Source organism: Neurospora crassa, linkage group V (assembly GCF_000182925.2).
Source record: "Neurospora crassa OR74A linkage group V, whole genome shotgun sequence".
Classification (NCBI taxonomy): domain Eukaryota; kingdom Fungi; phylum Ascomycota; class Sordariomycetes; order Sordariales; family Sordariaceae; genus Neurospora; species Neurospora crassa.
In genome coordinates, this window is record NC_026505.1 from 1,340,789 (window position 1) to 1,366,778 (window position 25,990).

The 25,990-nt window shown below is 53.0% G+C and overlaps 10 protein-coding genes and 1 non-coding gene across 14 annotated transcripts; 4 read left to right on the forward strand and 7 right to left on the reverse strand.

Moving 5' to 3' along the window:
* Nucleotides 1-15: 15 nt before the first annotated feature.
* NCU04649 (dehydrase) lies at nt 16-1,580 on the reverse strand. The gene has a single exon (XM_954099.2). It carries the CDS (start codon nt 1,324-1,326, stop codon nt 337-339), a length of 990 nt encoding a protein of 329 aa, XP_959192.1. The 5' UTR covers nt 1,327-1,580; the 3' UTR covers nt 16-336.
* A 257-nt stretch (nt 1,581-1,837) lies between these two features.
* Nucleotides 1,838-5,404, forward strand: NCU04648. 2 transcript variants are annotated; one of them, XM_011396372.1, is made up of 8 exons: nt 1,838-2,168; nt 2,304-2,379; nt 2,445-2,723; nt 2,779-3,945; nt 4,004-4,087; nt 4,148-4,312; nt 4,380-4,671; nt 4,726-5,404. In XM_011396372.1, exons 2-8 carry the CDS (start codon nt 2,323-2,325, stop codon nt 4,869-4,871), a joined length of 2,190 nt encoding a protein of 729 aa, XP_011394674.1. In that variant the 5' UTR covers nt 1,838-2,168; nt 2,304-2,322; the 3' UTR covers nt 4,872-5,404. The 2 variants fall into 2 exon arrangements, with proteins under 2 accessions (XP_011394674.1, XP_011394673.1); XM_011396371.1 differs by having other exon boundaries at nt 2,115-2,379; nt 4,726-4,948.
* Nucleotides 5,405-5,665: 261 nt separating this feature from the next.
* Nucleotides 5,666-7,320, forward strand: NCU04647 (actin binding protein). The gene is made up of 2 exons (XM_954097.2): nt 5,666-6,202; nt 6,483-7,320. Exons 1-2 carry the CDS (start codon nt 5,833-5,835, stop codon nt 7,250-7,252), a joined length of 1,140 nt encoding a protein of 379 aa, XP_959190.1. The 5' UTR covers nt 5,666-5,832; the 3' UTR covers nt 7,253-7,320.
* A 54-nt stretch (nt 7,321-7,374) lies between these two features.
* NCU04646 (DNA primase large subunit) lies at nt 7,375-9,413 on the reverse strand. The gene is made up of 3 exons (XM_954096.2): nt 9,134-9,413; nt 7,858-9,043; nt 7,375-7,766 (listed from the first exon to the last, which is right to left on the reverse strand). The coding sequence occupies exons 1-3, from the start codon at nt 9,321-9,323 to the stop codon at nt 7,601-7,603; spliced, it is 1,542 nt and encodes a 513-aa protein (XP_959189.1). The 5' UTR covers nt 9,324-9,413; the 3' UTR covers nt 7,375-7,600.
* A 144-nt stretch (nt 9,414-9,557) lies between these two features.
* NCU04645 (DUF124 domain-containing protein) lies at nt 9,558-12,758 on the reverse strand. The gene is made up of 6 exons (XM_954095.3): nt 11,588-12,758; nt 11,500-11,526; nt 10,719-11,444; nt 10,282-10,631; nt 10,047-10,220; nt 9,558-9,984 (listed from the first exon to the last, which is right to left on the reverse strand). The coding sequence occupies exons 1-6, from the start codon at nt 11,601-11,603 to the stop codon at nt 9,940-9,942; spliced, it is 1,338 nt and encodes a 445-aa protein (XP_959188.2). The 5' UTR covers nt 11,604-12,758; the 3' UTR covers nt 9,558-9,939.
* A 235-nt stretch (nt 12,759-12,993) lies between these two features.
* On the forward strand, nt 12,994-14,777 carry NCU04644 (hypothetical protein). The gene is made up of 3 exons (XM_954094.2): nt 12,994-13,880; nt 13,941-14,120; nt 14,191-14,777. The coding sequence occupies exons 1-3, from the start codon at nt 13,430-13,432 to the stop codon at nt 14,352-14,354; spliced, it is 795 nt and encodes a 264-aa protein (XP_959187.1). The 5' UTR covers nt 12,994-13,429; the 3' UTR covers nt 14,355-14,777.
* Nucleotides 14,778-14,783: 6 nt separating this feature from the next.
* On the forward strand, nt 14,784-17,711 carry NCU04643 (peptide-N4-(N-acetyl-beta-glucosaminyl)asparagine amidase A). Its single transcript, XM_954093.2, has 3 exons — nt 14,784-15,615; nt 15,690-15,806; nt 15,917-17,711. The coding sequence occupies exons 1-3, from the start codon at nt 14,970-14,972 to the stop codon at nt 17,617-17,619; spliced, it is 2,466 nt and encodes an 821-aa protein (XP_959186.1). The 5' UTR covers nt 14,784-14,969; the 3' UTR covers nt 17,620-17,711.
* A 145-nt stretch (nt 17,712-17,856) lies between these two features.
* On the reverse strand, nt 17,857-17,957 carry NCU15615. The gene has a single exon (XR_897929.1). It is a non-coding gene; the product is annotated as a 5S ribosomal RNA (ribosomal RNA).
* A 134-nt stretch (nt 17,958-18,091) lies between these two features.
* On the reverse strand, nt 18,092-20,634 carry NCU04642. Of its 2 annotated transcripts, XM_011396369.1 has the most exons (3): nt 20,437-20,634; nt 19,295-20,374; nt 18,092-19,173 (listed from the first exon to the last, which is right to left on the reverse strand). In XM_011396369.1, exons 2-3 carry the CDS (start codon nt 20,161-20,163, stop codon nt 18,267-18,269), a joined length of 1,776 nt encoding a protein of 591 aa, XP_011394671.1. In that variant the 5' UTR covers nt 20,164-20,374; nt 20,437-20,634; the 3' UTR covers nt 18,092-18,266. The 2 variants fall into 2 exon arrangements, with proteins under 2 accessions (XP_011394671.1, XP_011394672.1); XM_011396370.1 differs by having other exon boundaries at nt 19,295-20,634.
* A 412-nt stretch (nt 20,635-21,046) lies between these two features.
* Nucleotides 21,047-23,118, reverse strand: NCU04641 (FAD dependent oxidoreductase). The gene has a single exon (XM_954091.2). It carries the CDS (start codon nt 22,830-22,832, stop codon nt 21,159-21,161), a length of 1,674 nt encoding a protein of 557 aa, XP_959184.1. The 5' UTR covers nt 22,833-23,118; the 3' UTR covers nt 21,047-21,158.
* Nucleotides 23,119-23,295: 177 nt separating this feature from the next.
* Nucleotides 23,296-25,969, reverse strand: NCU04640. 2 transcript variants are annotated; one of them, XM_011396368.1, is made up of 5 exons: nt 25,592-25,969; nt 24,977-25,118; nt 24,275-24,925; nt 24,098-24,164; nt 23,296-24,042 (listed from the first exon to the last, which is right to left on the reverse strand). In XM_011396368.1, exons 1-5 carry the CDS (start codon nt 25,601-25,603, stop codon nt 23,943-23,945), a joined length of 972 nt encoding a protein of 323 aa, XP_011394670.1. In that variant the 5' UTR covers nt 25,604-25,969; the 3' UTR covers nt 23,296-23,942. The 2 variants fall into 2 exon arrangements, with proteins under 2 accessions (XP_011394670.1, XP_011394669.1); XM_011396367.1 differs by having other exon boundaries at nt 24,977-25,969.
* Nucleotides 25,970-25,990: the final 21 nt, after the last annotated feature.

Below are 25,990 nucleotides of genomic sequence, written 5' to 3' on the forward strand. Positions count from 1 at the left end.
ATGTGATGTACTTGGGTAGGGTATCTTGTCCATTCCTGACAATAGCATGTCTATGTCTTGCAATCCCAAGCCACGCCGTCTATGTCTTAGTCAGGGTAACAATACAGTGATATCAAGAAGCAGCGCTGCTCGCCATGCCATCTAGTCTAGTCTAGTACTCCCAACACTTCCCCAGTTGGATCTTCTTGACCCGGGATATTAATCAACTCCCTCTAACAAGATTCATCCAGCGAAGTTTATGAGGTCGACCCGGGCCGTGGACCACTACCATGAAACCCCTCGACGTCAATCCAGGCTTGACATCCTGTTACCAGACATCAATCCTCCTTCGCCCCATCACCTCTTCCAAGTCCTCCTAGCCCTCTCCTCAAAAGCCGCAACCATCTCATCCACCTTCTGCCCCGCCAACTGTCCCACCGCAAACCCCAGCGCCGGACTCGCAAACTTGAACCTCACACTCAGCGCCACCTCTGTCCATTTGTCGTTGTCGGTAACGCCCTCTCCTCCCCCTTGGCTCTTCTTCTTCTTCGGAGTTGGAGCCGGCGGCACGCTCCTCACCGTCCACCTCGTCACCAGACTCTCAAACAAGCCCTCCATCTTCTCCGTCGTATCATCTGACGGCGAACTCTGGTGGTAGCCAAATTGCTGGAGAACAGTAGCAGGGATAGTAGTAGTAGCATTCCCACTAACAGCCTCCACGATGCCCAACCCTTCGCCATCGTCCGGAACGCAGTAGACGCGTGACGAGTAGGACTCGGTAAAGGGACCCCAGCCTACTGTTAGGTCGCCGCGGGCTGGCCATTTTGTTGTCTTTCCATTTCCATTTTCTTGCGTTTCTGTCTCTGTTTCTGTCCCTGCCTCACCCTTTTCGGCGGGTGATGTTGCTGCTGTGATAGTAGGTTGTTCCGCCCAAGCGGTAACTACGCTCCGACTGCAATGCGGCAGGAATTGGCTGTAGGAGGAAACGTCGGCGATCAAGTTGTAGAGGTGCGCAGACGGGTAGGGAAGGATGCGGCGTGCGCGGAGGACGGTTTCTGGCGCGTTGTTGTTACCACCACCACCACCACCGGGAGAACCGTTGTTGAGGGCAGAGGCGGCGGAGGAGACGGCGGAGAGGAGCCAGGAGGAGTAAGAGCGGGTGGCGGTAGTGGTTGTTACTGGTGTAGGTGGTGAGGATATCCTCCGCTGGTGTGTGTGGTGGGAGGATGTGGTGTTGCTGGTTGTGATTGTGGTGGTGAGGGAGGAGAGAGATCGGACGATGCTCGTTCGGGGTTTGAGGAAGCGCGTTACGCTTGGAGGAACAAGGAGAGTAGGCCTTGGTGGCATTGTGTCGAGGACAAGTCTCGTGGACTGAGTAAACGGTCGAGGAAGGTGGTTTGCGCCGCGATTATCGTAGTTGGGAGAGGATGTTTGCGGTTCAGGGTGGTGGAGGTTGGCTGTTGATGTTTTCGGTGCCGGGTTCTCTTGTTATTTGAGTGATTAGGAAGAAGCGGAGGCTAGAAAGGTTCGTGGAGGTTATGGAAGGGTGGCGACTGGGCGTACCCGAATGCGCCGAAATAAACAAAGCTGGGAACTTTTTGAAGGCATTCCCGTCGCAATTCGGGGAACTTGTCCCGAGGTCGGGGTTGGGTTGTTGTTATTCGGACTGTGCATGTGTTGCCCCTAATTTTACACTGTGACAGTGCTGTATGAGATTGCAGCCGGCGCTGAATGCCTGTTTCAAGGTGCCGGTTGATTGCTAAGGATCTGCTATTCCAACCATGTTCTTAGCCCAACAGAGCACCTCTGCGGGGTACCCTGAATTCACGACCTGACATCAAGACTTGCAATCGATTACCTCTACGACCAAGTTATCACGACACCAGACACTTCGAGAATTAATGTGAAGAGTCTGGGTAAGCTGGAAGAGATGAGGGAGATTCCATGATCATCTATCATTGAGGGGAGTTGAATGTGACATGTAGTCTAATCACCCCCCGTTGATGCCGAATCTTTTCCGATCACCACCAACAGACTGATAGCGGATCCGTCCCATCTTCCACCGAGAGACCCCAGTCTCCCCGTCCACGGTCCTCGTCGAGAACGTCATCCGAACCTCACAAGGGACGGGCCGCGATTCTATCAGTAACATCGTCAGTCTCGGATCACTTTGGTATCCTTTGATTAAAGTAAGTCCGACATTTTGTCCAGTAGAGGCTGGCGTCGAGTACTTACTTTTATGACTCAACCCACCTGGCACTACCATTTTCGTCGTCTGCAACCCCTCCCCTACAAGTCCTTCTCTTACACATAACTGTCGACAGTATACCCGATTCATCGGAAATGGGAGGGCACCTGGTGACGGTTGCGACCTGCAGTCTGAACCAATGGGTTCTAGATGTAAGTCAACCCTCGTCAACCTTTTCATCATATTTTCATAGCATAGTACTAACTTGAACAAACAGTGGGAGGGAAACCTTCAACGCATCGTTGAGAGTATCCATCTCGCCAAGAAGGCCGGTGCTAGACTTCGTGTCGGTCCTGAGCTAGAGATATGCGGTTACTCAAGTTTGGATCACTTCCACGAGCTCGATGTCTACACCCACAGTCTGGAGATGCTCCGCAAGCTGTTGGAGGATGAGAGCTGCCATGACATCCTCATCGACGTCGGTCTGCCTATCCTCCACCGGAACATCCGATATAATGCCCGGGCTATTTTGCTGAACGGAAAGATCCTCTTGATCGTGAGTATACCCCTTACTTCTAGCTCACGGACTCTTCACTCACAAACATGGACAGAGACCCAAGATGTGGCTTGCCAACGATGGAAACTACAGAGAGATGAGACACTTCACCCCCTGGATGCGTCCCAGAGAAACCGAACTGTTCCATCTGCCCAAGATCCTCCAGGAAATCCAGGGCGAAACCCACGTTCTCTTCGGAGACGCTGTCATTTCCACCCCCGAGACAGCTTTCGGTGCAGAGACCTGCGAAGAGCTCTTTACTCCCAAGGCTCCTCACATCGACATGGCTCTTGACGGCGTTGAGATCATCACCAACAGCAGTGGCTCTCACTTCACCCTGCAAAAGCTCGACGTTCGTCTCCAGCTTATCATGGAGGCAACTCGCAAGTCGGGCGGTGTTTACCTGTATGCCAACCAACAAGGTTGTGATGGTGAACGCCTCTACTTTGACGGCTGCGCCATGATCATTGTCAACGGCAACATCGTTGCTCAGGGCTCACAGTTCAGTCTCAACGACGTGGAGGTCGTTACTGCTACTGTCGATCTGGAAGAAGTCAGAGCTTACAGGTCCTCCATCTCGCGTGGCTTGCAGGCGGCTACCTCGAATGCCAAGTACCAGAGGATCCAGACCTCGTTCGAACTCAGCCCTGAGGATGAAGATACCGATATCTGGAAGAAGCCCACCCTTCCCAGGCCACCAAGGTATCACTCAGTCGAGGAGGAGATTGCCCTGTGCGGTGGTTGCTATCTCTGGGATTACCTCCGAAGGTCTGGCACAGCGGGTTACTTGGTGCCCCTGAGCGGAGGCATCGACTCTTGCGCCACGGCTACTCTCGTATTCTCCATGTGCCGTATCGTTATTCAAGCCATCGAAGACGGGAACCAGCAAGTCATTGATGATGTCAGGTGTATCTGCAAGTATGGCAAGGAAGGCGAGCTTCCCAAGACGCCCCAAGAGCTTTGCAATCAGGTCTTCACTACCATCTACATGGGCATGAGCAAGCAGAGCTCTGCCGAGACTCGCGGACGTGCCAAGGAGCTTTCCGACGCTATTGGCAGCTACCATGTTAACCTCGACATTGACGATGTGTATGAGGCTCAGAAGAAGCTTATCGTCCAGACAACGAATTTTGAGCCCAGGTTCAAGGTCCATGGCGGCACAGTCCAAGAGAACTTGACGCTGCAGTGCTTGCAGGCTCGTATCAGGATGGTTACTGCCTATGTACGTGATGTTCCATCCTTGGGTCGAGAGACAATCATATGCTAACGGTATGATGTAGGAATTTGGTCAGATCCTCCCGACTGCCCGTGGCAGGCCCGGTGGTGGCAGTCTTTTGGTTCTTGGAAGTGCCAATGTTGGCGAGGTAAGTTTGGCAATGCTCAGTTCACACAAGTCAACGGATAGTGACTGATGCGTGTGACAGAGTCTTCGTGGTTACTTGACCAAGTATGACTGCTCTAGTGCCGACATTAACCCCATCGGATCGATCGACAAGGCAGACTTGAAGCGCTTTATTGCCTGGGCTGAGAAGAAGTTTGATCTCCCTTGCCTCCACGGGTTCTTGACGGCTGTCCCTACTGCAGAGCTGGTACGTATCTTAATTTGGTAATTCAGCGACTCATGAACCTGGTGCCTAACCAGACCTTGCACTATAGGAGCCCATCACCCAGGAATATGTCCAAAGCGACGAAGCCGACATGGGAATGACGTACGCCGAGCTCACAGTCTTTGGTCGTCTTCGAAAGCTGAACAAGCTTGGTCCCTATGCCATGTTCCAGCGTCTCGTCCACGACTGGAGCGCTGACCGTGAGAAGGTCGAGGGTGACGAGGCGCCTTTCTATACCCCCAGACAGGTTGCCGAGAAGGTCAAGAGGTTTTTCCACTTTTATGCCATCAACAGGCACAAGATGACCACCTTGACTCCCGCATTGCATTGCAATGATTACTGTAAGTTCCGGACATGATCCATTTGTCGAAGTACCTCGACTGACCCCATCATAGCGCCGGATGACAACAGATTTGACCTTAGGCCGTTCTTGTATCCCCCCTTCTGGAAGAGCTGGAGCTTCAAGAGGATCGATATGGAGCTTGAGAGGATCGAGAAGAAGAGGGAGGAGCGTGCGGGAAAGGGCAAGGAGACTGCTTAGTGTCGACAAATACTCGACTAGAATGTGTTCGGTAGTCTTCAAATGAAATTTAAGAAGCCAAAAAAAGATTATCGACGACTGGCTCGAACGCACCACCTCTCTCCAAGCAAGCAAGAGAGGAGAGGAGAGGAGCAAAAAACAACAACCGCCCGGTCAGAGCATCGGTGAACCGTTTGATTTCATCTGTCGACTGGAGCGTTCCCAGATACCATATAGGTAGACCGGCTACTAGATGTGAAGACCCCTTTCCGTATCTTAGCACACCGTTCCCGATCCGGACAGGCAATAGGTTTTTGAGTTTTGAGAACTCAAACGGTAGACCGTTGTGCCATCTGACCAAGCGGTTGTTGTTGAAATTAGGGACCAACCGGGTCCCTAATATGGTCATTAGCGTTGAGGTTGAGATCGGATGAAGGAGCCGTAGGGAAGGTACGGCAGCTGCTGCGGGACTCGAAGGTCGAACGGTTCGGCTGGGGGAAGAACGCTGAATCATATCTACTTCACACATTTGGTCGTATTCCAGCATCAAGATCTTGATTCTATCGATTTTCAAGTATTTGTCTGCGAGTTATCTCCAGATTCGAATTCGGGGGCGAGTGAGGGACAGCTCCTTGATGCGACAACCTCAATGGACAACCAGGGTTAGGGGTAGATAAGGATAAGACAGTCGGAGCTTGTGCCCACTGAGTGCAAAGTTGGGTGGGCCCCCTCCACAGCCCAATTGGCTCCACAGGCTCTGGACCATTTTTTGTACTTTTCCTCGTTTCGGAATTTGCAAATCTTTTCCCCCTCCTCTCCTCTCCGTCTCTTCATTCTTCGTTCCCTCCGCGGTTCAAGAACCAGCACGATATGCTGCGTCAACCTTTCAACAAAGCCAGTGCCATTCAATGACCAGTGGTGATTGTTAGCTGCATCTTTTTACCAGTGCACTAACCAGGATCCTCCAACATTGTCCTTCGCCATGGCATCGAATGGCGTCGTCGCTCCTGTCGCCTCTACCGAGGCACAGGTTGTCGTCGATGAACAACAACAACAACAACAGCCCGAGCAGCAGCTCGCTGCCCAGATCTCCAAGCTCGAAATAGCCGAGGAGAAACAGCAGCCTGAGCAGCAGCAGGAGGAACAGCAGCCTCCCCACCGGTCCCACGATCCCCAGTTCAACCAAAAGCGCAGCGACCCGTTTCAGTTCGGATCTCGCTATCTGCAGGAGCAGGATGACGTCTTTGAGTTCAACGCGTGGGATCATGTCGAGACTGATGACGCATACAAGGAGTATGCTGAACAGCAGTACGAGATGCAGCGCAATGCGCCCGTCTCGGACTTTGATAAGCGTAAGTAGCCACTCGTCCATCTTTCACACCTCGCTCTCCCCAATGGTTCACGCTAAGAGAGGGGTTCATACCCATTGCACCTCTCTCTTGGGCTTCCGTGATGATTTACAATCATAAGCATAGTTCATCTGAATTATTCATGAAGACAACTACGTATTTTATAGTCTTTCGCTCCCATCTGATTTTGCCCTTTACCATTGGGTTCTGTTTCAAACAAACACCAAGTTGCTACCACATCCAGACCTTGGAGCAGTCTGCTAACTCAACTTGCCTGCAACAGACCGGTTCAACTCGGACCCTGCAAAGTGGTGGAACCAGTTCTACAAGAATAACACCGCCAACTTTTTCAAGGATCGCAAGTGGCTTCAGCAGGAGTTCCCTATCTTGGACAAGGTCACCTCTGAGGGATACGGCCCCTGCACCCTCCTCGAAATAGGAGCTGGCGCGGGCAACACGGCCTTCCCCATCCTGTCCAAGAACAAGAACCCCGAACTGAAGATCCACGCCTGTGATTTCTCCAAGAAGGCCGTCGAGGTCATGCGCTCGCACGAGGCCTACAACACGGACCAGATGCAGGCCGATGTGTGGGACGTGGCCGGCGACGAGCTGCCCCCTCACCTTGATGAGAACTCGGTGGACGTCGCCCTCATGGTGTTTATCTTCTCTGCATTGTCCCCGTTGCAGTGGAAGAAGGCCGTCGAGAATGTCTACCGTGTGCTCAAGCCCGGCGGTGAAGTGTGCTTCCGTGACTATGGAAGAGGAGACTTGGCTCAGGTCCGCTTCAAGAAGGGTCGTTATCTGGACGAGAACTTCTACATTCGTGGTGATGGCACTCGCGTCTACTTCTTTGAGAAAGACGAGCTGGCCGATATTTGGTCGGGCAAGCTGTTTACCAAGGACAGTGAGGTCGAGGACGCTTCTGAGCCTGACATCCGCTTCGTGATTGAGGACCTTGGTGTCGATCGTAGATTGCTCGTCAACCGGGCAAAGAAGCTGAAGATGTACCGCTGCTGGTTGCAAGGTCGCTTCAGGAAGCCATTGCCGCAGTAGAAAGAATAAACAATTGATACCCATTTCTCACCACTTTCTGTTCACCTTTTGATTACCTGTGATGTGTTGCCTAGTTCTTTTGGTGTCTGCTGTACTCGTGGTATGGGATAGCATGTCAGAACCATAAATCTACATGTTGAATATGATCAAGTTAATGATGTTCATCAAATCATATCCCATACATGTGTGTGTGGGTGAACTTGTACGAGTGTCATGTCGTCGCTATGTCGCCTGAACGCCAGAAAATACTACAACAGAAAGAAACCCGGGTCCCACATCCCATGCCCATCCATATTTCCACATCGAACCTCTTTTCAAGCTCGTCCGCATCAACCATGCATGGTATCTTCAACCCTCCATCTTGACATCCCCTTGCATCTTGCCCATATTCTTCAGCAAGTAACTCCGCTTGAAGTACTCGTTGGGGTGGACAATAGTCTCAAGCTGCGCCGCAGTCATGATACCCTCATCCTTGGCCTTTTTGAGTTCTTCCTTGTGAAGATGTTCGAATACCCTGGGTTGTATCCCACATCAGCGTTAATTCACTGCTCAAGTCCAGCAGCGTCAAGAGAGTAGCAGCAGCAAGGCGGCGGGGAGAAACATACCGATTGCAAGCCATATGAAACTTTTGCTTCTCCTTATCCTCCTTGACCCCATTCAACACCCCGCGATCCGTCACCCCCATCCCCTGCTGCAACAGCGTCTGCAGATTCTCCATGTTAAAGTGTCTGTACGGACACCCGTGCGCCTCGCCCGGTCCGGGAGGATGTTCTGTGAGAATCTTTTGGCACGAATATGGCGAGTAACCGCCGCCGCGCCGATTGCTGTCGCCGCCCACGTCGCCGTACGTGTGTCGCACGTTGTACCGGTACTCCTTGTTGAACGTGTCGTCGGTGATTTTGTTGAAACTCTGTCGCCAAAATAGCAAGCATTCTTCGAGGTTGAGGCCGATGCCCTTCAGAAAGAGGGTGTACTGGAGACGACCGTAGTGCTTCAAGTGCGCGTCCCGCCGCAGGGTGCGATGCAAATGGGACATGCAAGCGGGGAAATGGTGGTTGTTCACCAGCGTGTCGATGTTTCTGGCTGAGATATCCGCCGAGGAGATGGCGGATGAAGTACCTACGTACGAAGCGTCGGGCGTGATAAAGTTCTTGGACAAGTGTGCCAGGATGGGCGTCAAGCGGTCGTCTTCGTCTAGTCGGGGAAGGGCCCGGGCGGTTAACTCGAGCTGTCGTTCCAGCCGGGACGAGAATTCCGAAACGACCATCGCTTGCTGTTCGCGCGCGGGAACGTAGGCGTAGCCTTGTCGGAGAAAGACGCGCCGCTGTTCGACCAGCTCGGGGACGCGCAGCCACGAGACTTTGCACCATGTTTGTTGGTCTTCTTCGTATTGCTGCTGCTGCTGTTGTCCCTTTTTGTAGCCGCCGAAGGAGGCAGTCGCTGCCAACTCGGCAGCTAGTTCGCGCTTCTCTTCGTCCGAAACAGTCTCCCAGTCGAGATTAAGCGAGTTTATAAAAGCCGCGCGCTCGCGACCGTCGTCGGCGTTCAGGCGCATGCGAAATAACATGGTTTCGACGCGGGTGAAGCGGCGTCGGAGGTCCTCCGTGGACGCAAAAGCGAGACGAAGGATGAAGTGGCTGTAGTGGTCTTTTTGCCGCTGGGCGAAGAGCTGGGAGGAGGAGGAGCTGTTGGTGTCGAGCGGGAGGTACTTGTCGAGTAAAGGTTTCATGTGCGAGGCCGTCTCGGCGGGGGTTTTGTTACGGAAGGAGCATGCTTCGAGTTCGGCGAGGACTGGATTATGATAAGAAAGAGGTTGATTAGCGTTTAGAGGCACGCCCAGTATTGTAGATCACTGAGATATGAGCGTGGTATGATACATACTTCGTAACCTGTCGATGGCCCATTGTTCAAACTGCTCAATGGTGATGTCGGCTGTTGGAGGGGTCGAGTAGAAGTTGAGCCGATGGGGATAATCGGTGTCCTTGTAGGCGGCTTCTGCGAATTGTTTCTTGCGGTGGTCGAGGACGTTTCGCCTTTTGGGGTCGATGCGACTGACGTTTGATCGTAGCATGATGGAGACTTGGTAGGACTGTCCTCCTGGCTTTCTGACGTGGGAGGTTGTCGGTTGGAAGCCGTGGACTGGGGATGATGTTGGTCTGGGAGACGCGTCTAAAGTTACCTTGACGCGCAGCTCTTACAAAATCAATTAAAAAGCTGGCCAATCACAGGCGTAATTTTGTCCGTGAAGTTGGGCGCGATGCTGCTTTGACCCTAACCCTAGAAAGCCAGCCGGTCACCGAAGACCCTTTTACTCGCAAACTTGGACTTTCTTTCCACTGTTCAAAGTTTCTCAGTCTGTCTTTTCCCGGTGGGATCTTCTCGTATCATTGTTTGGAGAGCCAGGCCTATGTCGCCTGTTTCCCAAACCTCATTCATGGCGGATCGATAGGTTGCCAAGCGGAAACGAAGCTGTCAAGCTTCTAGTCTAAGGACAGGACAAGAGGCTCATGGTTCACTGATACTGACATTTTAACTATTCCCGAACACATCTCAAAGCCGACATGACATCGCTAACAAACTCAAAATAAACAGAATGAAAGGACATCAAGTGATGCGAGGTTCACAGCCTCAAATGCGACCGCCACAGGTATCACTCTCCCGTACGACTCCTACATCCTAATCCAGCTCTAGGCCTTTGCTGTTTGACCGGTCATAAACGCACTAAAGGCAGTCTTTATAAAAGTTAGTTTATGTCATGTCCAAACGTATCAAGCTGGTGTGGGGTTTGACAAACCGCATTCCTTGTCTGGATGAATATTGTTCCAGGGCCAGTGAATTTGCACACCAGTCCTTCGCCAGAAGCGAAGCCCGATAGTAAGCCGCCGGAAGCAACACGTTCCAGAACGTACTTGGTATTCCATGCGACCAAGTGGCCGTTGTCAACAATGTACTTCTCGCCGTCCGCCAGCTGTCTCCTCTGTTAGCAACCCGCACCCTTCCACTCGGACTTCAGACAACTGATAACTCACATCTTTCCGAACAATGGCACCAAAACTCGTCAGCCACAACAGCCCCGTGCCACTAATCTTGTACACCCACAATCCCTCACCAGAGAACATGGCCTTTCCCAGTCCCTGGCGCTTATAGTCCTTGGTGACGTTCTGCGTCGAAGCAAGGTATCCATCGTGGCTGACAGACCAGGTCTGGGAGCCATCCAGGCGGAGACTCGTGATATCGCCGAGCATGGCAGGGGCCAAAAGCAACTCACCCGGACCGGTGTAAGTCGAGCTGCCCATCTCGCCGCCGGCAACAAGTTTCTTCAAGCCAAACTTGTAGGCTCCCTTGAGGGACATGGAGGGGGACATGGCGATCATTGATCCTGTGCGAGAATAAGATAGAGACTGTTAGCCAAGTACACACTCGTTTGGATACACCTATGGAGTGAATTTCAAGAGAGAAAGCATACCCGGCTTAGCATCCAACGGGCAACCGATCGCCAACTGCACAGTCAAAATAGTATTGCAATCCCGATGGCTGATACGGTAACTGCCACCATTGAACGTTCCCACGTCATCCGACACCGCACCTACACCGGAAAACTGTCCGGCGGCGGGTGCACCAGTAATGGCAGCCGCTGCCGAAGTGCTCAACCCCAGACCAACCGGTTGTGTGGGTGCTGGCTGCTGCTGCTGCTGGGGCTGCTGCTCGCCTTGAGCATACGGCGGAGGAGCGGCAAACTGTTGCTGAGGAGGAGGGGTGTGGGCAGAAGTTCGGGACGCGCTGGAATCGGTCCTCATGTGCAGAGGGAGGGCGGTTGGAGCATGTTGCTGCTGGGCTGGGGGAGCCGCGTATTGAGGCTGCGGTTGCTGCACTTGCTGCTGGGCTGGTGGTGGCGCATATTGCTGGTGTTGTTGAGTCGGTGGTGGGGAAAATTGCTGGGCCGGTGGTGGGGAGAATTGTTGTTGTGGTGGTTGTTGATACTGTTGCTGCTGCTGCTGCTGCTGCTGAGGAGGAAAGGGGTACGAAGGAGTGGATGACTTGGGCGGCGGCGTGGCAGACGAGCCGGCGGACTGAGGAGGAGGAGGATAATGCCTTCCTTGCTGCTGGGTGGTCGGAGGAGATGGGTAAGAGAACTTTGTCTGGGTTGGAGGAGCAGACATGGGAGGAGGTGGGTAGCTGTGTTGAGCAGGGGCTGTTGTCCTCGTCAGTATCAACTGTTCCATCCGCTTTTCAACATTGGAACATACCTGCAGCACCGGATGCTCCAGGAGGTGCTGACATACTTGTTAGCTTTATCATATAACAATAACAAACTGAAGAGCGTATTATACTCACGAGGATAGTAAGACATATTGATTGTTTGTTTTTCTCGAACACAGGAATCCTTTCCCAGATAGTTTTGAGCTTGTTAAAGGAATGGTCCTTGTCTTGATGAACCTCGCCAAGTCTCGATGGGAACTTTTGGAGTAAACTCGAGGGATTCCCCGCACTTATAAAAGAAGCTGACTGCAGATCACTTGTGTTGCCCGAGTTTGTGAGACCACCAGCAGAGAATGGAGATAGCTATGGTGAGAAGCCGGTTCAAAAGAAGAGAGGTTCAAACAGATTCACAGTCAGAAAACGGGGGAGAAAAAGTTAAGGGATCGGAGAAAAGAGCATCTGGCGCGGACGTCAAGTCGGCGTCCAGACTCATTTGTATTGAAGGGTGCCACTGGTACCTGAGCAGCTCTACCCTAGTGTAGCAGGGGACTGACTGAACAGTGCCCCAGATGGCCTCTCGTTGCGCGTCCGCCATAGCGGCTGTGGTGCGGGCTGCTTTCTAATTCAAGCTTCAGGGTGTATGGAGAAGATGAAGTGCCCAATCAATGGGCCTTGAAGATGACAGGAAGGGAAGAGCGCCGTCTTGTCTTCATGGGGCCATGGAGCAATAAGTGCAAGCGCGGGACGAGGGCGCTTACAGAGGGAACCGAGGAACGTGATTGGCGGCCAAGTCTTACAGGCTCAGCAGGGTCCTGTGCGCGTTCGGATCTCCGATGGCGAATCCCAATTCTAGCCCACCAAAGTGCGTCGAAGGGGCGTCGAAGAGGAATGAATGTTTGGGAACAAAGTAAGAGAACATGTGAAAAAGGTTCATAAAGTTCTGTCTGCGCTCATGGCCTTCGATGTTCAGCTCCTGAACGAAAGGGGAAGTTTGTTGACTCTGCGATAAGGTGATGAATGGTCAGTGCGGACGTAGATAGATTGAACCCATCAGATCAGATCACCGAACGCTTCCTAAACCAACAGCAATTCCATCGATCGATGGCTTTCAAGAACCATATAAGCCACATGATGCCTTGGCTCGTGGCTTGGAATGTCCATGAATGATAAGTGGTCGGTAAGTAGGGCGAAAATCAAGTAATAGTATTGCTCGAAAGGCCGAATGACAAGTCTCTCTGTTGGTACGAAGCTAAGAAGTTGAAGAGGCTGAGTTGTTGGAGGTTCCTTTGGGTGCAGGCGAAATGTGGATGTACCGTGAGCGGCCTCAATGGCCTGCCGTGGTGAGACTCGTCAGCACATGGAGCTTTGCTGCCTGCCGGAGAAAGATGGCGGGGTTATGGATCCATCGTTGACCGGGCAGAGGCGGATGCCGATTGACCAATGGGATGTAGTGGAATGATGCGCTGCCTGCCGCAACGACTTAGTTGCATCACTCACATGCAACCCAAAGAGGTCCGCGAACTTCTAGAACTGAAAGTCGAGGAAAATAAAATAAGAGCCGTTGCGTGACCCCTTGCGAGATATCGTCAGCCCATGCAACGAGGAAATACCCGACTGGAATTTCTTTGACCTAGCCGATACGCCTCCTCCATCTCCTCAACCCAAACTTCTCCTGCTGCCCCTTTGAGCTTTCGGAGATACTTGTCGTAGTTTTCGATCGATCACGCGTTCGTCTTTCTACCGCAGACACAGGCACGGCTAGGTCAACCATCTTGAATTCGATCAAGCACCAGCTTGTTGGCGACGGCGTCTACCCGCATCCATAATCCTTAAACCCCCCTCAGTGAGACTAGCATTGTACGAAGCGATTCCTCGAAGCTCAAGAAGCTTGAGACTTGGAGCTTGGGCCACCTTGCGACGTTTCTGCGACCGACCACGACCGACCGATTCCTGCCACGTACCGACTAGATCATCATCATGTTGAGGACAGGGTACGGAGCTGCCGAGACCCTCCTTAGAGGAGGCGCCATCTTCCGGGGGGTTTTCAGGGACACCACAGTGGCTCGGACATGGGCGCAGCATATCTCTATCAAGAGCGCAGCGACACCACGGTTCCAGTACGCGAGCTTGTCGGCCAGAATCAGACAGGCATCGAAAGCCGGGCAGCCCAAGCAGTTTACCACGTCGTCAAGACGCCCATTCCAGTCGTCGAGGCCGCGCCGGTCTGACAAGTCGTCGGAGAACGAGGGAGCCAAGGAGAAGGCCAAGGCCAAGGAGAAGGAGCCCGAGCCGACCGGATTTAGCGCCAAGATGAAGAAGCTGTCCAAGGAGTACGGCTGGACTGCTGTCGGAGTCTATCTCGCTCTCAGCGTGCTAGACTTCCCTTTCTGCTTCCTGCTCGTGCGCACCGTCGGCACCGAGAAGATTGGTAAGTTTGTCTTGGATTATCGGCAAAGCGAACAAAAACTGACGTTCCGGTACTCTTCAGCCCACATCGAGCATGTCGTCGTGTCATGGTTTCAAAAAGTCATTCCCCAGAATGTCCAAGACTTCTGGCACAAATATCGGACGGCTTACAAGGATAACAAGCGGGAACGCACTGGCGAGGAGCCTGAGGTCGGATGGGGTGTTGAGGCCGCCGAGGAGCGGAGCAAGCAAGCTGGAGCCAGTAAGTACTTGCAAAACAATGTCCCTCGGACCACACCAATGGGCACATATGCTGACCGTCTCCTTCTCAGGCTTGGCCACCCAGCTTGCTCTGGCGTATGCGATTCACAAGAGCTTCATCTTTATCAGAGTCCCTCTGACGGCTGCTATCCTTCCCAAGGTCGTCAAGGTTCTCAGGTCTTGGGGCTACCAGATCGGCACAAAGAAGGTGAAGACCGTTGTCAAGAAGCCTTGAAAGAAAAGAGTGCTTACCTTGCCTTGGATACCCTGTTTTGACTGCTCAATCTTTCCTTCATGTTCATCTTTCAGTTGTATATCCCTTGTTTGGAGGCTGGCGTTCCGTAGGTGGTGGTTGCATTGCACATAAATAAGAATCCCCTTTCTCATAATCCAGACAACACCATACTGAACCTTGCATTGTAGTACTTCTACACGCTTAGGTCACTACTTACCCGTTGGAGAAACGAGGTAGACAGTATGTTGTTTGGAATTCTACATGCCACCATGTTGTTTAGATTGTCACATTGTGTATCGCTCGTTGTATCCATACACTGCAGCCGCAACTGACAACGGTCGATCATATGCGAGAAGCGCACGGACCAGACACGAGCATCAACACCACCTCATGCACGCAATTTACATGGCTTTTCATCCCCTCGCCGATCCGCTCGAAAGCACACAAGGCAGCCAGGTGTTAGATTGTTCCGTTGCGGTGCCGGCGTCCGGGGTGGTATCGCACCATTGATGTTCCCATTGGCCTGCCACATTCGTCGACGATATCTACAGTCAAGCCAAGCTTCTTTCTAGTTTAAGAAGGTGGTAACACCATCGACCGCTCCCGCGAGGCACCATGGCGAACGCGGTTAGCGATCAAGGACAGTTCCTCCGTCCTCTTTTATACCCCGGCAACCCCGCCAGTTCAGTCTCAACAGCCCATGGCTTAAGATCTTCGACATCGGTAGTTCCTCGCAGCGGAACCTACGGCACAATGAACATGGCTTCTCGGGACGTTGAGAAGCGGCCTTTGGTGGTCATGAGGGAAGAACTCATTCCTCGCTCAGTCAAGCAAGCCCGAACACGACGCGTTCTCTTGTCAGTCATGTGGCTTTTTGCTTCACTCTTCCTTACGGGGTTTGTCTTCCATGTCCTTGGTATACCGTCATGCCCGAGATCCGATATCCACGAGCAACTCTCACCGGCAAATGGAACTTATGGCCATCAGGTTGAAGGCCTCCATCCTACCGAATCAGCAATTCTCGGCCTTCTCAAATCACAGCAAAAAGCAAGGCAAATTCAGCCATCCGTCACAACTTCGTCTGCTGCCGCGGAGAAAACGGTCCTGAGAAACTTTGAGGTTGCGCCGCCAGTATTGATGCCTTATGGCCCGGCTGATAGCGATGGAACAATGCCCATTCCGGCTGGATCAACTCAGGAAGCATGTACTGTGTTGTTGATGCGCCATGACTTTGCTTTCAGCTATGGAGTCCCGTACATCGGTGAGCTGGACCGTATCCAAACAGAAGATCTCCTTGGACCAATTTTCTGACATTGCTGTTTCACCGTGATATAGGAGACTACACGCCGCCTAGTTGCAAGTTTAACCGAGTTGTGATGAACTTCACCGCTGTTAGTGAGGGGCGACAGTACGACCGCCTGGCATTGATGTACCTTGGTGATACCGAAGTTTGTGAGTGCTTCCTGCCACACCCATGAACAGCAGAGCCTCTTCTTCATGTAGCACATGGACACCTGAAATTATCACAAAACCGAGACCAAAAAACAGCTAACTCGTATCAGGGAGAACTTCAACCGCTGAACCGGTGGCGCCGCCAGGAATTCGATGGGAATATCTCAAGGACATGACCGAGTACCTTTCCCTCTGGCAACAGAAGCAAAAGATCATTTTCGATCTAGGCAACCTTGTCAACGACAAGTACACCGGCATCTTTAACACCACTCTTACAGCCACTTTCTTCTACAGCGACGTCGCAACCAATGCCGCTCCTCCCAGCGACCTCATTATCCCCATCTCTGCCCGGCAGTCCGCCAACGACGCGGTCAGCCAGTTCACCCTCCCTACGCAAAACGCCACCAACACCATCTCCAACTTTCCACTCAACGCCCGCCGCGCCGTCTTCTCTGTCTCCGCCAACGGCCAAGGTAACGAAGAGTTCTGGTGGTCCAATGTCCTTCAAAGCGACACCCACGCCTTCTCCGACACCGTCGGCGAGCTCCCCGGCTACTCACCCTTCCGCGAGGTCCAAGTCCTCATCGACGGCCAACTAGCCGGCGTCTACTGGCCATTCCCCGTCATCTTCACCGGCGGCGTTGTTCCCTCCTTGCATCGACCCATCGCCGGCATCGAAGCCTTCGACCTGAAAGAACACGAAATCGACATCACCCCCTGGCTAGCCGTTCTCACCGACGGCAAACCTCATGAATTCACCATCCGCATCGCCGGCATCAATGACACCGCGTCCTCCTCCTCCTCCTCTGGCCACAACGCAATCTTGACAGACCACGTCAACGAATCGTGGTATGTCACGGGAAAAATCTTCATCTGGACCGACTCCGACTCGCACTCCAACTCCATCGGAAGCAACGTCGACAACAACAACGACAACAAATTCCCCACCATCGACGGCCTCACCCCCCTCATCACTCTCTCCTCTATCCGCGCTCCCCCTTCCTCCTCCAACTCCTCAACCCCAGAATCCATCACTTACACCACATCCGTCAAACGCTCCCTCCGCGTCCACTCCTCCTTGGGAACTTGGACCCAAACCCTCAGCTACACCAACAAAGGTCTCGTCTCAGCACAGGGATATAACCAATTCAACGACATGCTCATCTCCGGCTCCGAGTCGTCGTCGTCGTCCTCCTCCTTCTCCTCCTCCTCTTCTACTACTAACGACTATAAAACAAGCTACACATTTCCATTACTCGCCAATAGCACCTACTCCGTTTCTCCTCAAGGGAACCTGAGTATATCGGGGCACTTGGTCCAGGGAAAGACCGTTGTCGTCTCTGGGCAGATGACGTTTCCGGATTATGACACGGTGGCGTTCAATGGGGAGGGAAATGGGAAGAAAGGCCCTAGATACAAAGAGTCGAGACTGGAGACGAAAAAGGAAGGGCAGGCGTGGTATCAGCAGACTGGGGATGGGAAGAATAGTACTGGGTCTGGAGATTCCAAGCAGGTTTTTACCTTTGGGGGCGTGGAAGATCAAGGGGGAAGAGGGGAGGAGTTGTATTTTAGGGATGTGGAGGCGAGGGCGGGGAGGGTGGTGAGGGATGTGAAGAGGTTGGGCGGGAAGGATGTGGTTGGTGCTACTGCTGGGTATGGAGAAGCGGGAGCAGCAGCGGTGACAGCTGGAGGAGATGATGATGATGATGCGGCGGGGGTGTTTGGTGGTGTACCGATGGTTGGTGGTGGTGGTGGTGATGGAGTGAAGAGGGGAGGGGCGATGAGGATGTTTTTGGGGAGAAATAGGTTTTGATAAGTAGAAGAGTAGAATTAAGCTTCATAGATAGGTACCTAGACATCGGGACTAAGCAAAGAAGTTTTTTTTGGCAATATGAACGTATGGAAGTTTAACTGATTTGGTTCTGGGTCAATGGCTCGTCCAGCATGTGCAGCAGCTGCCATGCTCCTTCCTCAACTCATGAAACTGAGATGGAGTTATAAGTGGGATGAAAAACAAGAAGAAAAAAAAAAAAAAAAAAAAAAAAGAAGGAACATACAACACCAGGTGATTCGCCGGTCGTCACCGAGCCGACTACTGGCCTGGCGGTCACTGGCTTATCGATCGGAGAGCGGACGGGATCCCGAGTTTTCTCTAGTGCCTATGGTCGTATGTGTGAATCGTAGACGGCAGTGATGTCTGCTTGAACGAGGATAGTGTTTATATAGGTATAAACTGGAATGTGTGATGCGTCGTGTGGATATCGGCTGGCAAATGTATGTAAATAGTTCCGAGTTTGGCTGTCAACGATTTGCAACGTGCATTCAATGGTTTGCTCTAGGCTCGAATAGTCGGGAGTTTCAATGTTCATTGTCTGATTCCCCGAGTCTCTAAGAACTTGAGTAACCATATTGAGACTGACTTATCGCCAACTCTCCTGAGGCAGCCCATCCCATCCGCACTCACGCCTCATCACCACCATATTCATCTCCATACTCATCCACCACCCACACGCAAAACTTCTCCCACTCCACAGCCCACTGCTTCAACCTCTCCGCCTTGGTTCCACTGCCCATACTCGCCTCCCTCACATCCCTCGCCCACTCATCCGCCGTCTGATCCTCAAACGCCGCCCACCTCACACTATTCTCCGCCAACGAGCCCAGCCCAGCCAGACCCAGGTTCTCCCATCCCTGCAGCGCCTGCCAGAAATCGTGCGTCATGCCCGCCATGTCCTGACCCAGGATTGCCGGGTCGTCATTGCAAAGGGCACACGGCACGCCCCTTGCCAAGAGCGCGGGAAGCGGATGCTGCATGATACTGCCCGTTAACCGCAGCACTTCGTTAGAAATCGGACAGCTCTCGATTAACACGCGCTTGTCCTTGACGGCTTTGATCAGCTGGGGGTGCTTATACAGCGAGAAGCCGTGGCCAATCCTCCTTGCTCCCAGGAGCAGGGCGTCAAAGAGGTTGTGGTCGACGGCGTCACCGTCTCCTAGTGTTTCTCCGGCGTGGAGGAAGAAGGGGATCTCCACACCCTCGGCTGCGCACTGCTTTCTGAACCAGAAGAGTTCCGGTAGGAGATCGGTAAGGTGGCGGCCGGCGTCTTCGGGTCCGACAAGGTCGTAGCCGGCGATGAGATGGGGGAAGTTGATCTTGGTGGCGATGCAGTCGTTCATGGACTGGATGATGGTACGGGGCCCAAAGGCGCGGACGGTGGTCCAAATCATCCGGAGGCCCCAGAAGGAGGAGCCTTCGGGAGTGGCCTTGAAGGCGGCGACTTCTTCTTCAATGACGTTGAACATGGCCGTGTAGTCGGGCTCGGGGGTGGTGCAGCCTTCGCGGCAGTAGTCGAGTTGCCAGGCGAATCTATGAATGTTAGTCCATGAGTTCCAAACAGGTTCACGCCGATGAGGCCTCAGATGACGTTTTTTTTTCTGGCCACCTCACAAGCCAGACAGACATAATCATGGGGAAAGAGGTAACTCACCGAACCTCAACCCAATACACCCCATCCTCCACCAACTGCTGCAACAGCCGTCTCAAAAACCTTCTCCAGATAGGCTCATAATGCAGCATGGACCCAATCACACCGAAGCACCTAATGAACTTCCTCCAAATCTCCGCCGACCCATGTCTCTGCTCAATCGCGTCCGTCTGGCTCAGAATACACCTACTCTTCAACCACTGCAAAAACCCCTTTCTCCCTCCGTCAGGAAACGCATCCGCGGCTTCCACCAGATTGATAAACGTCCCCGGCTCATATCCTCCTCCTCCTCCCTCCTCATCACCAGCCCATATGGACTTTGCATCCACTTTCCTCTCCAGTTCCCCCACAAACTTGACCACCACCTCGGCCTCCCTCCTTCTTTCCTCCGTCCCCAGCCCTCCCCTTTCGGGCGTCGCGATCCCCATCCCCTCCGTCTCCAACACCACGCCCAGCAGAAAATCAAAGTCGACCATGGCATCACAATGACTATGCAAAAGCGCCCCCTTGGGCATTTTTCGCACAATCCTCCACAGCTTGGTCGCCTCCATCGTCTCCTTGGCCAGCGTAAACATCATGCCCGGATGGATGATGATGCCGTTGTTCTCCTCTTTGCGCGCCAGCTGCTCCTCGAGGTCGGGCGTCCAGATGGCCTTTTGCTCCTCGAGCCGGATGCGGGAGACGATGGAGCAAGCCCGGCGGGCGAGCGGGGAGAGGGATTGGCGGAAGACGTGGTCGGAGCGCTGTTTCTGCTCTTCGGCGATGAGGGCGGCGCGGGCGGCGTGGTACTTTTGCAGGATGGGGTCATTTTGCGTGGGGAGCTCGTGGGCGAGGATGTCGGCCCATTCTTCGTCGGTGATTTGGTTTGTCATGGTGATTGGGGACTTTTTAGATGAACAAACCCCCCAAACGAAGGTTTGTTTACTTTGTATGGATGTGGTGGTTGAGCCGCTTGGGAGTTTGGATTGATGATGGATGATGGTGTTGTGTTTGGTTGTGGGTCGGGTAGGGAAAGATGACCCAACTCAATCAGCTTCGTGTGTGTGAGAAATGTATGAAGACAAATGAGAAAAGTAAAACAAGCTTCAAGACGTAAGTCGTGATCAGTGAATATCTACTGTGTATGTATCGAAGAGATTACCTACCTATACTCGCATCAATTCATCTGATGTCAGCCACCACATTGAGGAGGACGGTGATGTGTACACATGAGAGCCAAAGAGGGGAAGGCGGGCGATTGGGTGGTTGCTGCCTAGCAACTATACTCTACTGCCTGAAAGCATTCCGCGAAAGCCACTAAAACCCGGCAGGACTGCCCCGCTCCCGAGGCTCCCATCTTCCGCTGATTGCCGCCATTCGGTGCATCGGCGTAGGGCTTCTTTCAGTGACCTCGAGGTGGCCCACCGGAGATCGGAGTTGGGCGCCCGGTTTCGGGTCTCGGAGCCCGTCCCCGATTTGGCAGGTGCTTTTGCCGGTCAAGACAAAAACTATCCGGGGACACCTGGACACTCTGAACAAGGAAGATCACGACAAGCTGGAAAGAGCTGCTGTGTGTTTTTTTTTTTTTTGTTTTTTGTTTTTAATAAATTATGTTTTGTTGCTATTATTTTTTTGCGGAGGATAGGGGGAGCGTCCTGTTTGTAAGCGTCACAAAGTCCGAGGTAGGTGGTTCGATCAACATCTGCAGTTGCTAGGTGACCTCGGACTTGAGTAAGATCACATCCATCGGCTTCACGTCGTACCAGTTAGAGGTATGTTTGTTGGTCTGTACAGGAAACACAAAAATAATTCTGTAGTTTATCTGGGTTCTATACAGTCATATGGACGGACTGGTGTGACTGGTTCACATCATTATCAACTCCCCTGCTCAAGCTCTTCTCTCCGTTGCCGTCAACAACTCGGGCATGGTAGCCGACCATTCAGGTGCCTGCTGCTGCTCTTTCAACAACGCCTTCGTGTTCTCCCTCACCCAGCTTACTCGCTCCTCAGTCAACACCATCTCCTGAGGCAACTTGAGCCCGTCATCCGCAAACGGCTTACCCGTGATCTCCACAATCATCCGGGCTGCCAATGCGGCCTGCGGCATTCCGTGTCCGGTGTACCCGGCGCACATATACAGATTCTCTCCGCCGCCGAGTCTTTCCGGCACCCGTCCGACCCAAGGATGCGAGTCTCTGCTGAATCCCATGATCCCCGTCCACTGATGCGTGGCCTCGAGTTCTGTAGTCTCATTTCCCTCCTTAGGGATATCCGTAGGCGTAGAGCCAGTTTTGTCTAGAGTCAGATCCAACGGATATGGTGCCAGGTTTTGCCTCAGATAGGTCGCGACGCCTCGCTCGACTTCATCATCCTGCCACACTCCAACCGCCTTGTTCTCCGCATGACTTCTCGCTCCTCCGTAGATTAGCTCTCCTCCGGGCAGAGGTCTCTGCATGAGATACTCATCCCTCGGAAACTGTTCCTCGCTGACAAACGCATAACTGTAATCCAACTCGGCCACTTTGCCACTGGTCGCATCCTGCGTGGGTGGCCGCAACGACGCAACTTGGCTCCTCACCGGAACGATCAAGTCCTTCATCTCCGGCAACAAATAACTCGTATACCCGTTCATCGCCAACAGCACTCTGTTCGCCTTGATGCTTCCCCTGCTCGTTATCACCGTCCACCTGCCATCGCCGACTTTTTCCAATCCCAAGACCGGTGTGTTCGTCTGCAAGTTGAACCCTCCTTCGCCCGTACCACCATTCCTAACCGGAAACCTCTCCATCAACCTCTCCAACACGCAAACCACCAACTTCCAAGGCCACAAACTCGCCGCATGCTTCTGCACCACCGCCCCCTTCGCCCCGGGAACTCTCAAATCCCTCAGCGTCGTCTCTCCTCCCTCTTTCACCTTTCTGGTCTCATCATCAACCAAATCCACCTGGCCCCTTAATCCCTCCGGCAACTTTTCCACCAACGCTTTCGCCCCCTCCCACACCTCCTCCGTCAAGTACGCATGAACAGTCTTGTGCGTTCTCCAATCCACAGCGCCCGCAATTCCCTGCTCCTCCACAAAAGTCTTGAGAAACTGATAAGTGGCCAGCTCGAATTCGGCAATGGACGGGGTGGAAGCCGAGTAGACAAAAGGCTGGCAGTGTCCGCCGTTGCGGCCGGTGGCGCCGGAGCAGGGTTGCCGGCGCGCTTCGAGCATTAGGATGTCTCTTTCGCTGCTGCTGCTGCTGCTGTTTCCTTCTTTTTCTTTCCCAGCTCCAGCGCCAGCTCCAGCCCCAGACCCAGATCCAGACCTAACAACAACAACCTTCGTTCCCCTCGTCTGCTCCAACAGGAACCAAGCCGCAAACGCACCCGTAATCCCCGACCCGACAATCACCGTATCAGCCGACTGCGGCAAATCATGCGTGGACCGATAATCATCAAGCCTCTGAGAAATATCGCTTGGTTGCAGCCAGTAGGAGGCGCTGGGATTGGCGGAGGGGAGTCCGGCCTGGCCTGAAGAGGAGGGACCAGGGTTGATGTTGCTGCTGCTGGTTGTGTTCATGTTCGTTTCCTGTTGGGTCGGTTGGGCGGCTCGGCCGAGGTCGCTGTGGTGGTGAGAAGAAGGGTGGGGGATGTGCTGGTCGACTCCTCTGGGGCCGGTTTAGCGGATGGTCATTTTGGCTTGTACCTGGTGGTTGTGATGATGAAGGGGAAGACTTGAGTGATGAGTGGAATCGAGCAGGTAAAGTAGTGATGAGTCACGTTACGCGTTGACTTGGAAAGTGTTGACTAATCTATCGAACAGACAGACGAGGTTGAACCGTTGAGTTGTTGCCTGCGGCCCATCGTCTTATATGGGTTTGTTGATGCAAAATGTGGAGGGGAAAGATTCTCCCGAAGCTAACTATCATGCATGTGCTCGGCATATCATGGATCGATCGCCAAAACATCGGAACGTAGTGTATACGCAATGTATACGCGTCAAGGTGAGATTTCGAACCTAAGCGGCCGCTTTTTCTCACCAATCGCGGAGTATCAAGGTTTATCATTTTACTCAACTGCCACTTTGAGTTTCGATAACATAATGTAGTTTATAAAGGTAGACTGAATGGCTATACATACTGCAAAGAACAGAGAATAATTCCTGTTCGCAAGATCTCAAAATCCATCGCTTCGTAATCCTGCGCTCAGTCAGCCTCTTCCTTGCTCTCCCAGTCTAGCTTGCTGACCATGGTCATGAATGACCTGAGAACCTCTGAATCCCACATCAGTCTAGATACAACCTCGCAGCCCTCATCCATATAAATCAGACAAGCTCAGGAAAAGAAGAAAGCCCTCCTCTTTATCAGACTCCCTATGCAAAGTAAGGATAAGTGTGCCACCATCATCAAAAACCAGAACTTTTTGTGTACCAATTCTTCATCAAGTATCGTCATATTAACCCGTACCCTACCGCGTAAGGAATTCACCTGATTTTGTAGCACAGACTCTCTCTTCCATCCTCTCTCTCGTGTACTGGAGATGAGAGATTGCCGTTCAGAGGGGCCGTGCTACTTCGTAAAAGACCCGTGCCCAACCAGCCATATACAATGCCGTCTTAACTCCGTCCTTGAAGCGTGAAAACATTGAAAAGCAAACTGCAAGGGCCTCGAAACAAGAAAACAAAAACCGCTTAACCCTGCATCTTCTTTCTCTTGCCGACCTGGGCAGAGAAACCGGTCTTAATGGCCTGGACAGACCGCCTAGAACCGCAAGAGTTGCAGGTAATGAAACTGTGACATGTCAGCATTTTGGGGCTATGGTCGTCGTAAACAGAGGCCAACTTACTAAAGACGGTTCTCGCCCTTGGAGAGCTCGGTGTTGGGGGAACGGCACGTCTTGCAGGTAACGTACTCTGTTGAGCATGTTAGCATTTGTAGTCAGAGCAAAACGTTGGGTGCTGGTGGTGACATTGTCTACTTGGGCGCAAAACGTCCAAACGACGACAGGATCAAATAGACATACCGATAATGTAGGTACGCAGAACGTTCTCGATCTGCTTCTGCTGGAAACGACCCTTGATGACCAGACGCCTGCTGCCGTCGACGGAACCGCTGGTACCCAATTCGGCGAAAAGGTAAGAAGTAACGTGCTCGTCGGCTCTCTTCATGCGCTTGCAAATCTCGGGCAGGTTGGCGAAGATGGTCTTCTTGTTGCCTTCACGGAGACACTGCGGGGGCGGGATCTTGTACGACCGTGTACCGGTAGAGGCGTGGTCGGGGTTCTTTTGCGAGAGAAGGGCGAAGAAACGGGACAGAAGAGCGTTGTAGCTGATGGGCTTGGTCTCGTCGTGGGCCCAAATGCCGGTGCCCTGGTCCATATCGCCCTCCTGCTCGTCCTCCTGGGGGGCGGCCTCCTCGCCCTCCTTGCCCTCAATGTTGAGAGCCTCCAGCTTCTTGGCGAACTCATCATCCTCCTTGACGACCTTCTTCTTCTTCTTTTTCTTCATGGTGAGGTCGATAGCACCGTCACCCTCGGCAGGGGCGGCCTCATCAGCAGCGGCGTCGGCATCGTCCTCCTTCTTGACCTTCTTCTTCTTCTTCTTCATGAGCGAAAGGTCGAGGCCATCATCGGCGGCGGGGGCGGCAGCAGCAGCAGCATCCTGGGGCTCGGTGGCTTGGGGGGCATCAGTAAAGGCCCCGAGAGCGGCGTGGAGGGGCGGCGTACGAGCAGAGTGGGACTGGGCAGTCTCCTTGATTTCGTCGGCGGGAGAGGCGTCCATGGTGACAGAACCGTCGGGGTTGACAACTAGCTTCTCGTCGGTAAAGGTGACAGACTTGCGCGAGGGGCGTCTTTTGATAGAGGGCGCCTAAAGGGTTAGTATATCGGAGTGGATAAGGCGCTTGTCGTGGGAGTCGCGATAGCGGTCAAGGATTTCGCCGTCGAGTGTGGATAGGAAAGCTCGGAATTTTTTGGGATGATTGGCGGCGTTTTCGCGCTGCAGAGTGCCAGAACTTTATGGTGGATTTTGGGCTGGGGGTGGAGGGAGAGGGTTGGCGCCTTGGAGGGGCAGTACACGTCAGGGGACTTGAGGGCTGGGGCCGGGGATAGGTATAATTGCACTGCGTAGGTAGCAAAGTACAGTGAGGGGTGTGCAGTGTGGTGAATGGGACTTTTTATTTCCTTAGTATTTTTGACTAGGCGAGAAGCGTGGCTCCCCCCAGGGCTCGAGGTGTCTGCCTCTAGCGTGGTGGTAGGGTCGGGGAGGACGGAGGGTGTGTTGTGTGGGCGTAGAGGTAGTGAGTGTGTACTGAAGCAAGGAGATCCATCCCAGGTACTTACTTCAGAATCCATGCTGGGCCACTGGTGTGTTTGAGAGTGTGGTGGTGTCTGTCTGTCTGTCTGTAGGTGTGTGATTGTCCGTCTTTTTCTTTGTAATCGATGTCTCTTCCGGTGGACTCTTTGTTGGTCGCAGAGAGTGGATTTTGTCGATGGATGAGATTAGGTAGACTTTGGGGTCGGGAGAGGTATCGATGCAGGCAGACTGATCTCAGCTTTCTTTCAGTTTCGGACCTGGAATTGTTCTTTGCGGGGACCTAGGTAGTTGGATGCCGCTTGGGTCCTGGTCTGGTTACCTACTACTACTGTCGTTTAGTTCTGTCGTTGGGCTGGAGACTGAGCGGAGTTCTTTCTGTACACACGGCTCTGGATGGGGCACCGGCACCACGCCTCAGCTGTGTT